This window comes from Drosophila ananassae (assembly GCF_017639315.1).
Source record: "Drosophila ananassae strain 14024-0371.13 chromosome 4 unlocalized genomic scaffold, ASM1763931v2 tig00000077, whole genome shotgun sequence".
NCBI classification, from domain to species: domain Eukaryota; kingdom Metazoa; phylum Arthropoda; class Insecta; order Diptera; family Drosophilidae; genus Drosophila; species Drosophila ananassae.
This window is the reverse complement of record NW_025319043.1, coordinates 409,947-424,667: the sequence shown is the minus strand read 5'-3', so window position 1 is coordinate 424,667 and position 14,721 is coordinate 409,947. Positions and strand designations below refer to the sequence as shown.

The 14,721-nt window shown below is 36.1% G+C and overlaps 1 protein-coding gene across 1 annotated transcript; it reads left to right on the top strand.

Moving 5' to 3' along the window:
* Positions 1-3,161: 3,161 nt before the first annotated feature.
* On the top strand, positions 3,162-6,675 carry LOC123257960 (GRIP and coiled-coil domain-containing protein 2-like). The gene is made up of 2 exons (XM_044717903.1): positions 3,162-3,892; positions 5,383-6,675. Exons 1-2 carry the CDS (start codon positions 3,218-3,220, stop codon positions 6,220-6,222), a joined length of 1,515 nt encoding a protein of 504 aa, XP_044573838.1. The 5' UTR covers positions 3,162-3,217; the 3' UTR covers positions 6,223-6,675.
* The last annotated feature ends 8,046 nt before the right edge of the window (positions 6,676-14,721 follow it).

The following is a 14,721-nucleotide window of genomic DNA, read 5'->3' as shown; positions in this document are numbered from 1 at the left end:
CCATTAAGCCTATTGCGTTCTATATGCCTAAGAAGGCTAATCTCAGACGCTGAATATTTAGCAAATCTATCTCTACCTTGAGAATCTTTTTCACGAATCACCTCGAATACTGTTGCAATCGCCTCTCCCTGACTCTTGCCCTTTCCATGCATGCATACTTTGTATTGCTCAAAATTTAGGTCTTCTTCCCTTAAATTTGGATTTTGCCCTCTAATCTCTCGCACTAGAGCATTTCTTTCCCTTGTACTGAACCTTAACCCATCACTATTAAGACGATCAGAAATACTGTAGCATCTGACAACTTGCTGTCCGTCACGATAAACAGCGACTTTTAGGTTCCCTGTATTTCTATTTCTACCACCTGTATCAATACCATGATTATCAAAACGAAAATACACTCTCTCATTTGCTTTTAAGATATTAGCATCATGAGCAGTAGCAAACATACTGAAAAAGAATACAGGAAGGAAACGTCCTGTACTTACATGATACAAGAAAAATGGACATTGATCTAAAAAGGATTCAAACTCTTGTCTAAAACCATCAAGATCTCCATCCACTAAACTTCTTATTAAAGACACAAAGCACCTCTCTATTTGCTAAGACCAGAAAAACCACTCACATTAATGAGTAGACTAGATTCTTCTTTTCTTATGAGAACCAGAAATACCACTCACACTAGGAGCTTCAAACTCAGACTGTGGGCCATCACCAGAACCATCAAGTGGCAAAGATACCTTAGATTGAGACCGCAAATTATTCCAAGGACCATCACCTACAGAAGGTAAAGTTACTTTCTCTAACTGAAGAAATAACTCTTCTGCAAACTTGCCGTAATCTACACCTTTCCTCTTTCCTTCCCTACCACATATTCTAAGATTTTCTATCATGACTTCTTTAAAAAGGTCAAACTTTTCAGGAAAGCAACCTTTGGCAAATGAAATCATATCTAATATTTCTTCTTTCTCTATTTTCCTATCGGGCTTACAAACATCTTCTCGTTTCCAATTAATGATTAATCCCCCAAGTACACTCTTTATAGGAACTGTATAATTAGAAGTATTAACAGAGGTCTCTCTGTATTCAGCAAAGCGTTCACATTTCCAAATCTCCATAATAAGGGATCTAGCTTGAACACTTAACTCAGGATTTTTCAACATCACATTTGAAAGTGAATAAAGAAAAAGTTCATAGTCTTGCTGTGAGAATATCTTGTCCGAACAGTCTCCTCCTGCTGAAACGCCTTTATAACACCAGCACTGTACCAAATCATGAACCGTATCAAAAAAACATGACTCTATTAATTCAGCAAGAAGGGAATATACTCCCTTATCTTTCTGCAATAATTTCTGTAAAAGAGTATCTTTATCGCCTATATTCCTTACACAAAAATCTAAAATAGGAGCGTCTTTCTTAACAGATTGAGGACGAGAAAGAGCAACAATAGCTTCTGTAAGCTTCTTCTCCTTATCTTTTTCCTCTAACTGATTATAAAAATACTCTACCCCTTCGCTCCACTTAAGTTTTACAGCACTGTCAAAACCTTCTACTGCATCATACTTCTTTAATTCCCCAGATTCTCTATCGATCCAGAAATCAAACACAGGACCATTTCTCTTCATGGATGATAGCAGAATGTTTCTTACATATTGATCACTGATCGGATTACCTTGACTATCTACCTCTTCTGAAGTAAATTGACCTCTAGAGAGTACAAACTGTTTGTTGAAAAAATCACCTATCTTGCCCGTTATACAGTACCTAGATGCCATACCATACCTTGGTAGTGGGTTATCGATTTCTCCTATTTTCTCTTCAGTCAATTTCTGACCTAAAACAGTATTATTTAACCTTGTACCTAACCAACAACCTTCATCTCGAAAAACATTATATAAGAATTCCAGCTTATCATCCTTAAAAAGTTTGATATACTCTATATAGGTCTCGACCCACCTTTTAATAGCTAACTTTCTTCCAGCCGCAATGTCACGATCTGTATGTTTTATCACATCTTGTAGCTTTTTAAGCACTTCAGCCTGACGTTTTGTTTCTATTGGCATTTAAACCTCCCTATATCATGAAAACAACGCTATGGTACTAAATTTGTAACTAAGTTACAACACCTAATTACTCCAGAAAGACCTATTTGATACCCAAACGTTCTGGTCAGGCCTAGAGAAATCTGTCTGGAATTATTGAGTATTTTCTAGAAATCTTAATTTGACAGCTAACACCAGGTTTTCTGGAGACTATAGGTGATGCACTTTTTCTATTTATATTCCCAAGAATAAGGTCAGTAGATATGTTGTTTTCCAGAAGAATATTAGTAAGATTAATTGGAGAAGTGCTTATGACTTTAACTAAGTGTGTTTTAACTTCGCCCTTAAGTTCTGTTCAGCAGTATCTGTTAGTGTTAGGTAAGGTTATGGTTGTAAATACAAAATCCGATCAGCAGAGGGCTGAAGATGATCTATATACTGTTTTGAGATTCAAAGAAAAAGGAGATTTTGAAAGACGGATAAGAGAACTGCTTGTTAACGATTATAAGAAACTTAAAAAACCACTGAGCAAACTCCTTGGTAAGTTAGAAAGTAAAATAAGGACTGATAAAGAGAATAACCAAGCAGCCAGAAACGTTTATGATCAAATCAAAAAATCTAAAACTAATGAAGATAAATTAAGTAATTTATTGAACTTTAAAAAACAGCTAAAAGCTTTCCTAAAAAATCAAGATGATTGTAGTATTGTGTTAAATGCGATTGACTCTGCAAGTGTTATCCCTGTTATTGAAGTTAATGGTGTGCATCCAAAAGATAGTGAGATCAAAAAGTTAAAAAAAGCTCAACCTCTCACCTCTAACAGACAAGACTTTGAAGAAGCTCTAGGATACATAGAATCACAAGAAAAAGTTATGGGAATTACATTAGAGGAAATTATGGAATACAAGCAACACTCTGTTAAGATTTTTCTACTGAACCGTGTTCATTCATGCAAAAATGGGCATTCTCAATTGCATCCTGATGTAAAAGAAGCTATAGCAATATTATCAAATGATAAGCTGAGAGCTTTCTACGATGAAGAAGTAAAGAAGAAGACGCTACAACCAATATTGTCCTACAAAGAATGTGAACAATTATATGATAAAATTAACTATGAAAAAAATGAATCTCGTATTATAATCGAAAGAGAAGAACTTGGAGAGAATGTTAGGAGGGTAATGGGAGTGAAGCGCTTTACGAATGAAAGCAGTAGAGAAGATCAGAAAAATGGTACTAGTCCAACAGGAACTTCTACAAATTATAGACAAGAGCAAGTTGCCTCTAGTGGTGATAGAACACTTTATAATAGTGATATACCTTCACTAGGTAGATCGATTAAGAGCAGCCGAAGTGCACTGTTTATGCCATTTGGAGCTTCTGTTGATACGAGTACCCCGATTAAACCTGCCAATCCATCTAACCTAGTTACCACTGGTGAGAATTATACTAGTAATGCAGATCTGAGTGATGAATTGAACGTAAGTGAAGTAACTAAAATTGTTGAACGAATGGAGCTATTATCCAATAGTTTAAAAAAAATCCAAGAAATTGTGGAAAAGCTGGGTAATACTACACTAAGTGAAGAAGTGATAGTTCATGAGAGACATTTCAAAAAGTTTATGGATTTTGTAGGAGAAATTCTCGTAAATATTGGTACAAGATTACCACAAAGTGATTCTAAAAGCATGTATCTTGAACAAAAATTGAAGGGATTGGAAAAGATGAATGAATCCTTAAATAACAGTGTTCAAGAGTTAGAGAAAAAAGTAGATAAACTTGAAAAAGAGAATAAAGATTTTCTAGCAGAAAATGATGAACTTAAGGAAAAACTTGCTACAGCGAAAGAAGAAAAGATACCGTCTTGTTAGTCAACAAAAAAGTCATAAAAATTCTCCAAATTGCATAATAAAATCAAAAAATACTTCCAACTGTGTAGCAGTATACAGATTATAGTTAGTGGATATGTTGATAAGTAAATTAGTTACATATAAAACAGCAGAAATTTACTTATCAACATATCCACTAACCAACAACATTCAATAAATTTGTGTAAGATGCCATTTTACATAAGATGAATTAGAAGCATTTTTTGATTTTAAAGTACTAAACCTTCAGTTAACCTTTTAGCCCTATAGTTCTTGATATGATCTGGATCAAAGGCCTTTTTTGAACTTAAAACACCAAAAACTATATGAAGTAACTTACGCATTGCAGCACCAACTATGGCCATAGCATGCTTGCCTTTCTCTTTTAATCTTTCGCAAGAAGCCATAATGATAGGATTATGCTTTTTAGCTGCTATAGCAGGAAAGTACATTGCTTTACGTAATGTTCGTGAACCGGTTTTACTTAATCTGGGCTTGGCATGTACGGATGAGCCTGATGTTATATTTTGTGGTATAGTTCCAGCATATGCTGCCAATTGCCTAGCATTTATAAAGGCTTTTATACCAGGAATTTCAGCTAAAATAGCTATTGCTGTTTCCTCTCCTATTCCTGGAATAGTTAATAGGAGTTGAAAATCTTCCAACAATTCTTTGTGTTGTTTTAATAGTTCGCGTATGGAGTTTTTTATTGTTTCTATTTTTTGCTCTATGTTCATTGCAAGGTCTTCCCAAGCATTTGCAACTTCTTTAGGCAGTCTCTCTTTCTTTTCTAAATGATTATTTGCTAATGTTAACTCATCCTTTAACGCATTTGAGCAACGATAAAGATGTTTTAATTTTTTCTTTTCAGGAGAAGGTGGTGTCCAACGAGAAGGTTCCTGTCTTTGACAATAATCTGCAATAATCTCTGCATCAGTCTGGTCATTCTTTTGTCGTGTAAGCTTACTTTTTGCATAAAATCTTATGCAAGCTGGGTTTACAACACTAACGAAATATCCAGCGTTGTGGAGGAACTCAGCCAAAGCTTCGCTATAACAACCAGTGGATTCCATGCAAGCTTTTACTTCTTCTACGTTATGTTTTTGTAGAAAGTTCAGTAGACCTTGAAACCCAGTATCATCATTTTTAAATTTCCTTTTCCTAGTTTCACGCTTTCCTTTTTTACTTATGAATGAGAGAGAAACATCAAAGCGTTCTTTTGAAACATCTATACCTAAAAAGTTGTTGATCATATATAACTCCATATACTACTATTAAAAATGAAAAGTAAGGCTTACCTTGTGAATACAGAATTAGAACCATTTAGGCCTTTCTACGATACCGTCCAGCCTCTACTTTTGAGAAGGGAACTCTTTTCTTTTCTACAGATTTTATATCTAAGGAATCTTCCAGAGTTCTTCCCTTCTCCACCTAATGCTTAAGCTTAAAAACACTAGATGCTTTTTTCAAGATACAAGGAATTGCTATTTAATAAAAAAGAAAAGATGCAGGAAGTTATAAATGGGCTGAATGAGAACAATCAACGATTAATGCAAAAAATAAATGGGTTAGAAGATGATTATGAGTATTTGTTAAGAGCGGAAAAGACAAAAAGAGAAACCGAAGATTCGTGTATACAAGTGGAGGATGCAGATATACCGGAAGGAAAAGCTGAGTTATGTAAAGACTATGAAATTAAACTAGTAAAGCTGGAACAAGAGATAGATGCAAAAGGGAAACAATGTGAGGAATTGCTATTAGAAAATAGTATATTACGAGGAAATATAGAACGATTAAAGGAAGAGAATAAACGATTAGAAGGCATTGAAGAAAGCTTTAGTATCGATCCCTCACATTTTTGCTCTGTAAAAAATTTGCATGATGAGCTTATTCTAGCTAATGAACAGCCGGAAAATATTGATATATCAATCCAGGATGAGATGGATTCAAAAGTTGCCACTGAGTCTGTGGGTGTTAATGTAAAACAAGGTTATAGTAAAAGGACTAGCAACCTATCTCGAGTCTCTGAACAAAGTTCAGCAGTAAAATCTCAATTCTCAGAAGCAAGAGCTCAGAGTAGAAAGCAAATAATTTATGCCTCTGCTTCTCTTATATTATCTGGAGTATTTGCTGTTGGCACAAGTTTAACAATGTCTCATTTAGGAATATCTATTTCACTTGCTTTGACTGCATTAACTTTCCTTACATTGGGATGTTATTGTTCATATAAGGCAAGTACAACGCTTAGGAATATTGAACTTGATCGAACTTTTAAAATGGCTGATCATGAAGCTGTTTTTATGGTTCCCAGCTTATAACTATGTGGAAAAATATATTGTTTTACTCACCCCAAGAAAAGAGATAATGGGAAAGATAAAAAGGTCTATCAGTTCTCGGTGCGGCAGATTAATTTCTGACGGTGATATAGAGCATTACTTATTTCTCTAGAGAATAGGGAATTGGCGAATAGAGTTCTAGGTGTAGAAGGAGATATAGATGAAGAAAAGACCAGATTTAGTAGAAAAATATAAGGGCTTCTTTGTAAATGATAGTAAGGGAACAGCAAAGTAGTTATATTAAGGGACTGGTTTTATGTTCTGAACTCAGATTTTCGTTAGGTTATAAAAGAAGTAATATCGAGACCTTACTTTGAAATTCCAGATTATCAGAGTACTTTGCTCTTCTGAAGTGAGTGATGTTGGAATACCTCTGGATCGCAGTACTAATAACCAAAATTAAAGAGTAAATAGTTTATAATTTAAGTATTTATAATAGAGAAATTAGCATGTATCTAAATTTGAGCAGCAAATACCTTGAAATTACCATCAATTCAGTAAAATTGAAGAGTTTTAATGGTTTAATCATGTAAAGTATTCAATAAACTGCCGTTTTTAAATTTTATCAGACTCAGTTAAAAGAGTGGAGATTTTAATGATTTACCTCAAATCTAATTAAGAGTTAAAGTGAGAAGATGTTTTAGTTTTTTTGCACCTTCCTCTCTACTAATTAAGGCGTTCTTTTTATTTGCGGCTTTTCAGACGTACGATTCTGCTTAGCAACCAATCCGGTACTTCTCTACCCTTTTCCCACTTAGCAAACCTCATCTTTTCTTTTAGGTAGTACTCTCTGTAAGCTTTTACTGAATGACTAGACTTATATTGATCTGGTAACGCCTGTACAAAAGGCTTTATATCGGTTGATTGAAAAACAAGCAAATTCTTATTACTATCACACCAATCTATAACTTCTTCTGATCTATGTTTTCTTTTATATCGCCAAGTATACTCTTTGCACAGCTCCCTTCCGTATTTTATTAACCAGAAAAAGTTCCCTTTGGATTGTCTAGCCCATAGAGAACAAGGGTGGTTTTTGTGAGTAAGTTTATATGGAACTTCTATATTCTGGTCTGTGATGCTGACTAAAGGATTTGGCACTTTTAATGCTATTGAAAAAACATTACTCAGTAACTGAGCAGTTTCTAATAGCATTTTTACTATATGCTTATCACATAACATTTTTGCCGCAATCTCTGGGTTTTCATCTAGTACAAAGATGTTCATCTAAACATCCAAAGAGCTTAAGTCTTTAATTTCATTAGCTGTAAGACCAGTAGTTTGAGCTATGATATCAATAGAAACTCCTGCTTTAAGTAGATTCTTTGCAACTTCAATTTCCCTCTCTTTTCTGCCTTTTTCATGTCCGATGAGGATGCCTTTTGCAGTAGCATCATCAAGTTTTTGAGCAAGGACAGCCTGTTCATCAAGAATACGTTTTATTTCCTGTTCATAGGCAATAAATTCTTTTTCTGACCAGTTGAACCTATTTAGTTCTTCATAGGCCTTTTTAATTATTAGATCACTACCTATTATTTTTTCCAGCTCTTCTTCACTAGTCTCATCTGCATATTTAAAGAAGTAGACCCATTTCTCAACAATACTTGAAAGCTGATCTTCTTTGGTTTTTGGAAATTTAGGCAACTCAATAAATATAAAGTAAAAATCTTTTAGATCATGTTCATTAGTATCTTCATCGCGAATGGTATGCTTTGACTTATACTCAGACTTATCAGGAAATAAAATACAGTCTGCTATAGCAATAAAGATAATTTCCTTAAGGTCATGATATTGATCGCCTTTGTCAGCCTGTCTTGAATAGGCTTTAGCAGCATAGTATTGAGCACGTTTTTCAAAGCCCTTAGTTTTAGCGAGCTGGTTAGGTAAGGAAGTAGTATTGCTACTACTCCCTCCCTTAGAAACGCAGCATGCAGGTTTCCCCACACTACGCTTGAGCCCCTTATCTAAGTCCTTCTTTTCTCGAACCGGCTTGTCCTTCATGATTCCTCAGAAAACATCATTCTTAATGGTGACACCAACAGTAGAGAACCTTCTCTTGAGAAAGAGCTTGCTAACATTTTTGTTTGTTTCACTCTTTCATCAAAATACTTTTTCCATTTTAAGTCAAGTGGATTTGCATCCGCCCTGATTTTAACATGTCGTCTGATAGGTATATCAATCAACCTAAGCAGTCTTAAATACCTTATCTCTTTCGGTTTGTTCTTGCATATGGGTGCAGCAAAGACCCATTGGCGTTGTTTCATTACCTTGAAGTAACGATTCTTTATCCAACGTAATCCTTTACGAGGATGTCTTTTCTTTGCCCATTTCCATAGAGCACACATAATTTCATGGTCTATTTTGTTAAAAGCTCTTTTCGCACACACATGGCTGTAGTAATTTCCCCATCCCCTTAATAGGGAATTGAGCAACTTGATTAGTACGGCCTGAGTGTTCGCTATGTTTGCCTTTATCAATGTACGTGCTTTATTAAGAAGTTTCTTAATACTTTCTTTTGAAGGTTTTATAATTAACTTCTTATTATACCTGCGTACATTACAACCAAGAAAGTCAAACCCTGTTGTAATAGATGTAATTTTTGTTTTCTCTTCGGAAAGGATAAGACCTCTCTCCTGAAGAAAGGACGATACTAGAGGTTTTACTTCATTTTCCAGTACTTCACGTGTGATTCCTGAAATGATAAAGTCATCTGCGTACCTGATTACATTTACTCCACTTCTGATTTTGCTTCTTCTTTTACTGCCAAGTTTACCAAATTGACTTTCCAATGATTTTTCAAGTCCATTTAGGGCTAGATTTGCTAGTATTGGAGAGATGATACTACCTTGTGGGGTACCTGCAGTTGTGGAATACAGAGTTTTTGATTCTAGGAAGCCAGCTTTTAACCAGCTATGAAGAATTTTCTTCTCCATAGGAATATGCTTCATGAGCCATTCATGGTTAATGTTATCAAAACACCCTTTAATATCACCTTCGAGTATCCATTGTAGTTGGTTACGGCTTGCCAGTAACAAGTGACAAGCCACAGTAGCGTCTGCGCAGGATCTTTTTGGTCTAAAACCATAAGAGTGACGATCACTGATCGTTTCAGCTATCGGTTCCAAAGCAAACAAGTATAATGCTTGCATGGCTCTATCTTTTATCGTAGGGATTCCAAGAGGTCTTCTTTTGCCATTAGACTTACTGATGTATATCCGTTTTAGCGGAGAAGGTTTGTATCCTCTTTGTTTTAATAGCTTTATTCCTTGAAATTTTGTGTTGCAAGTTGACCATATTTGACGATCTACACCTGCTGTGTTTTTTCCTTGGTTTTCAGTTACTCTCTTAACCGCCAAAGCTTTGCCGCTAAAAGAGCGTGTGAGAAGGTGTTGTAAAGTTTTCACCTTACCCCATCTGCCTTGTTGGACAGCCTTAACAATACGCCTCTGTAGCCTCATAACAACTTTTTGGCATTTCTTCCAGGGTAACTGGTTCCATGCTTCGGAGTTATTGGTAGGTGCACTTACAGTTGTACTTGTAATCATCTGCTTTCCTACCTTAAGTGGTTAACAAAGTTTCTTGTCATGAGGGACCAAATGGAAGTCTGCTCGTTTTCACGCGAATTAATGTTACAAATTCTATCCATTTCGTTACAAAATGGCATTCGCTTTCTCCATTATCCTTTACCTGCACATCCATCAGCATTCCTTGCGGGTTGCCTGCCATATAGGCGAAAATACAGGCTTATCCTGTTCCTTTTGTCATACAATAGTGGGTTAGGTGGCTTCTCTATACCGGTGGAATTATTATTTGCGTACATCCAGAAATGAAAAATGTAACTCATCCACATTACCTTTTGGTCGGAGCTTATCAGCATCTTTAGCTCTTTAATCGTTACGATACTTATGAAGCTTCACTTACGTTCACCATACCACTAAGCCTAGCCCTCCAACCACATGATGCTTGTAGTTTATGCTTTCTCTCACGATTGAGCATCTTCTTTATCAAGAGGAGGTTCATTGTCCGCGTCGCTCGGCACCAACTGGTTACCCAATTCGCACTGATGCGTAGACTCAGATGGCAAAACATCTGGTTCAATAAGCTTTAGAATCCTTTCAGTTTCTTTCTGAATGAATTCCTCTCCTTTTAAACAATATGACCGAAGGCTTTCAGGTCGCACCATCTCAATTATATACCTGTTCCCACTAGAATCCCTGCAAAGAACATCAACAATGCTTTGTTTATCAGAAGCAATTTCAGCATCTTGAATAGTGCTGAGGAATTCTATTTCTTTTATTTCATCTTTGCCAGTGAACCCCAAAATATCATTGAGAAAGTGAATGAGGATGTCTTTATTTTTTTCAGTACCAAAAATACGCCGAAACGCAACATCATTCTTGGGGTCGAGAAACTTAGAAAGAGCCATAAAAAAATTTTTAAATGTATCTTTATATTATATATTCTTATTGATAATAATTCAATAATTTGTCATCTTTTTTGTTAACTTTACTGATGTTGCCAGAGGGAACGTTGTTGCAAAATTTTGTAAAATTTATTATCCTAAGGTTTCAAGTCCTCACAGGTTTATTGGAACTATATGTACAATGTGTTTATCAGTGAAAATCCGGAGAAAATGATGGGGGAAAAGTTAATACATTACTTTAGCCAGGGTAAATGCGAAGGCAATGCAGAAATGAAAAATCTGCTGGGAGGAAAGGGGGCAAATTTAGCAGAAATGTGCAATGTTGGCATTCCTGTTCCACCTGGTTTCACAATTTCCACCTCTGCTTGCAAAGTCTATTATCAAGACAATAGATCTTCTGTCATCCAAGTATCTGATTACTCGGATCCAGAAAAAAATGTGGTCACGCACTGGAATGACATATGTAGTGGAATTAAAAACTACATGACGATGCTCGAAAATGACATCGGTTGTAAATTTGGGGATTTAAATAATCCCTTATTAGTTTCCATACGCTCTGGTAGTGTTAGTTCAATGCCGGGCATGCTTGATACTATTTTAAATGTTGGTCTAAATGATGAAACCGTTGTTGGGCTTGCAAAAAAAAGTGGCGAACGTTTTGCTTACGATAGCTACTGCCGTTTCATCATGATGTACTCCAATGTTGTACTACAGCTTGATCATCACCTATTTCAAGATGTTATTGATAATGAGCAGCAAAAGAGTGGAGCAAAAAGCTTAGCTGATCTTGATGTTGATGTTTTAAAGAGAATTGTTAACGATTTTAAAAAGATAGTATATGAAAAAACTGAGAAACATTTCCCGCAGAACGTTGAAGAGCAATTGTTAAACTCAGTTAATGCAGTATTTGCCTCTTGGAAAAATGATAGGGCTGTTTCCTATAGAAGAATACATAATATTCCTGAAAACCTTGGAACAGCGGTCAACGTGCAAGCAATGGTTTTTGGTAATTTAAATGATAATTCTGCAACTGGTGTGATATTTACACGAAATCCTTCAACTGGAGAAAAAAAGCTTTTTGGTGAGTTTTTGGTTAATGCTCAGGGTGAGGATGTGGTTTCTGGTGTTTATACTCCTATGCCAATTGACGGAGAGCAAAAAAACACCATGGAGAAGTTGCTGCCAAGTGTCTACCGAGAATTATGCGTGGTATGTGAAAAACTTGAAAGGCATTATAAAGACATGCAGGATATCGAATTTACTGTACAGGACGGTAAATTATGGATTTTGCAGACTAGGTCTGGCAAACGCACGGCTGAAGCTGCTATTCGCATAATAGTTGATATGGTAAACGAAGGAACGATTACAAAAGAAGAAGGAATATTGAGAATTGATCCAAAAACTTTTGACAATTTATTGCATCCAGTTCTTGACGTTAAGAGTGACCAAAAAGTAATAGGGAAGGGGCTACCTGCTTCTCCAGGTGTTGCTTCTGGATATGTAGTGTTTAGTGCAAGTGATGCTGAAAAAGCTGCAGAGCAGGGTAAAAAAGTGATTTTAGTAAGGTCAGAAACGAGTCCTGAAGATATTAATGGAATGAATGCTGCAAGTGGCATAGTAACAGCACGGGGAGGGATGACCTCGCATGCTGCTGTTGTAACCCGTGGAATGGGTAAGCCATGCATTTGCAGTGTGAGTGGACTTTATATCGATAAAGATGGAACTTTCTTTTCTGTAGGGGATACAAAAGTAAATAAAGGTGAACCAATTACCATCAACGGAGGAACAGGGGAGGTTATGCTTGGCATTCTCCCTACAATTTCACCTGAATTATCGCAAGAATTCAAAACGGTAATCAACTGGATAGATGAAATCAAAACGGTCAAAGTGAGAGCGAACGCTGATACTCCAAAAGACGCAAAAATTGCAAAAGAATTCGGTGCAGAAGGTATAGGCTTATGTCGCACAGAACATATGTTTTTCGCTAGTGATAGAATCGAATTCATTCAAAAGTTGATAATAGCTGACGATGAAAATGAAAGGGCAAATGCGCTCATTAAACTAGAAGAAATGCAAAAGTCTGATTTCAAAGAAATATTTTCTATTATGGAGGGCAGGGAAGTCACTATACGGTTGCTTGATCCACCTTTGCATGAATTTTTACCCAATGATCAGTCTACTATAGAAAAAATTGCCAAATCACTTAGTAAGTCAGTTGAGTCAGTAAAAAATAAAATAGCACAGTTATCAGAAAAGAACCCAATGCTTGGCCATCGAGGTTGTAGACTTGCCATTTCTCATCCTGAAATATATAGCATGCAGATTAGGGCAATACTTAGTGCTGCAAGTGAATTAAAGAAAGAAAAGAAGATAGAAGTGGAGCCTGAAATCATGATTCCTTTTATCATGAGCGAGAAAGAATTTATTCTGATATGCGAGCTAGCAAAGAAAGAATCCTCTGTTATCTCACAGACGCAGATTCCAGCGTCACGCGCTGGAATGACATCAGACAAGGCGTACTCAATTGGAACAATGATAGAGCTACCACGAGCGGCACTGATTGCTGATAAGTTAGCAAAACATGCAGAGTTCTTTAGTTTTGGCACTAATGATTTAACGCAAACAACCATGGGACTTTCAAGAGATGATTCAGTTAATTTCCTCGATTCCTATAAGAAAAACAACATATTTGACAATGATCCATTTGAAGTGCTGGACATCGAAGGGGTAGGGGAGTTAATCAAGATGGCCATTGAAAGAGGCAAAAAAACCCGAAAAGAAATAAAACTGGGTATATGTGGAGAGCATGGAGCAGATCCAAAATCTATAGAGTTTCTCATCGAATCAGGGGTGGATTATGTTTCATGCTCACCCTATAGAGTACCGATTGCAAAGTTAGTGGCAGCACAGTTTAGTGTTAGATCTAAATTTGCTAGGTAAGTATAGTGGCAGTGTTGGCTACTCATATGGTTTGAGGTATCCGTTCAGCGGAGTGGCAGAATAAGGTAGACAAGGTGATCTAAAAAGATAATCATAGAGCAAAAGTGAAATAATATGGTAAACCTTTTAGAACTTTGCAAAAATTTACAGCAAAAAATAGAAAGGTTAGAAGCAAAAATAGAAAGATTGGAAAAAGAGAATGAAAGTTTAAAAGCAGAAAATAAGGCTTTAAAGATAGAAAATGCTGAGTTAAGAGAAAGACTCGGTTTAAGCTCAAAAAATTCATCAATACCAAGTTCCAAAGAGTTGTATAAAATAAAAAAGAATAAGCCGAAAAGCGAAAGGAATATTGGCGGTCAGGTTGGTCATAAAGGAAGTTTTCGCGCCAACATGGATGCAGATAAAGTAGTAAAGATAGAGTTGCCTAATACTTGCGAATGCGGAGGAGAAATTGCAATATGTGAAAAACCATATATTCATCAGAAAGTTGATCTTCCAGAAATCAAGCCTTATGTAGTGGAATATCAGTTAGAACATGGCCGTTGTCGGAGATGCGGAAAGAGAAGAAGTAGCAAGTTACCGGAAGGTGTTACGCCAGATACATTTGGTCCAAGGGTTAAGTCAATAATTGCAGCGTTCAGCGGATTCTACAAAAATTCAAAACGCGAAATAGCGAGTGTCGTAAATGATATCTTCAATTTGAACATAAGCGTCGGTAGCATATCAAATAGTGAACATAGAGTTGCTTCAAAATGCAAAAAAATGTATGAGCAGATCGAACAAGAGATAAGTAGGAGTAAAGTTCTACATATTGATGAAACGAGCCATTATAACAAAGGTAAACTCGCTTGGTGTTGGATGTTTGCAAGCAATACGGCAAGTTTTGTAAAATTTACAGAGTCAAGAGGAATGAAAGTTTTACAAAATAGTAAATTCTGCAATCGCAATAGCTTGGTAATAACTGACAGGTATGCAGCATACAATTATTTTGCCGATAAAAACAGGCAAATCTGTTGGGCACATTTATCAAGAGATTTTGAAAGATTAGCACATAGTTGGAATATTGAAGTTAAAGTTCTGGGTTGTTACTTGAGAAACGTGGCCACTGAATTATTTGCACT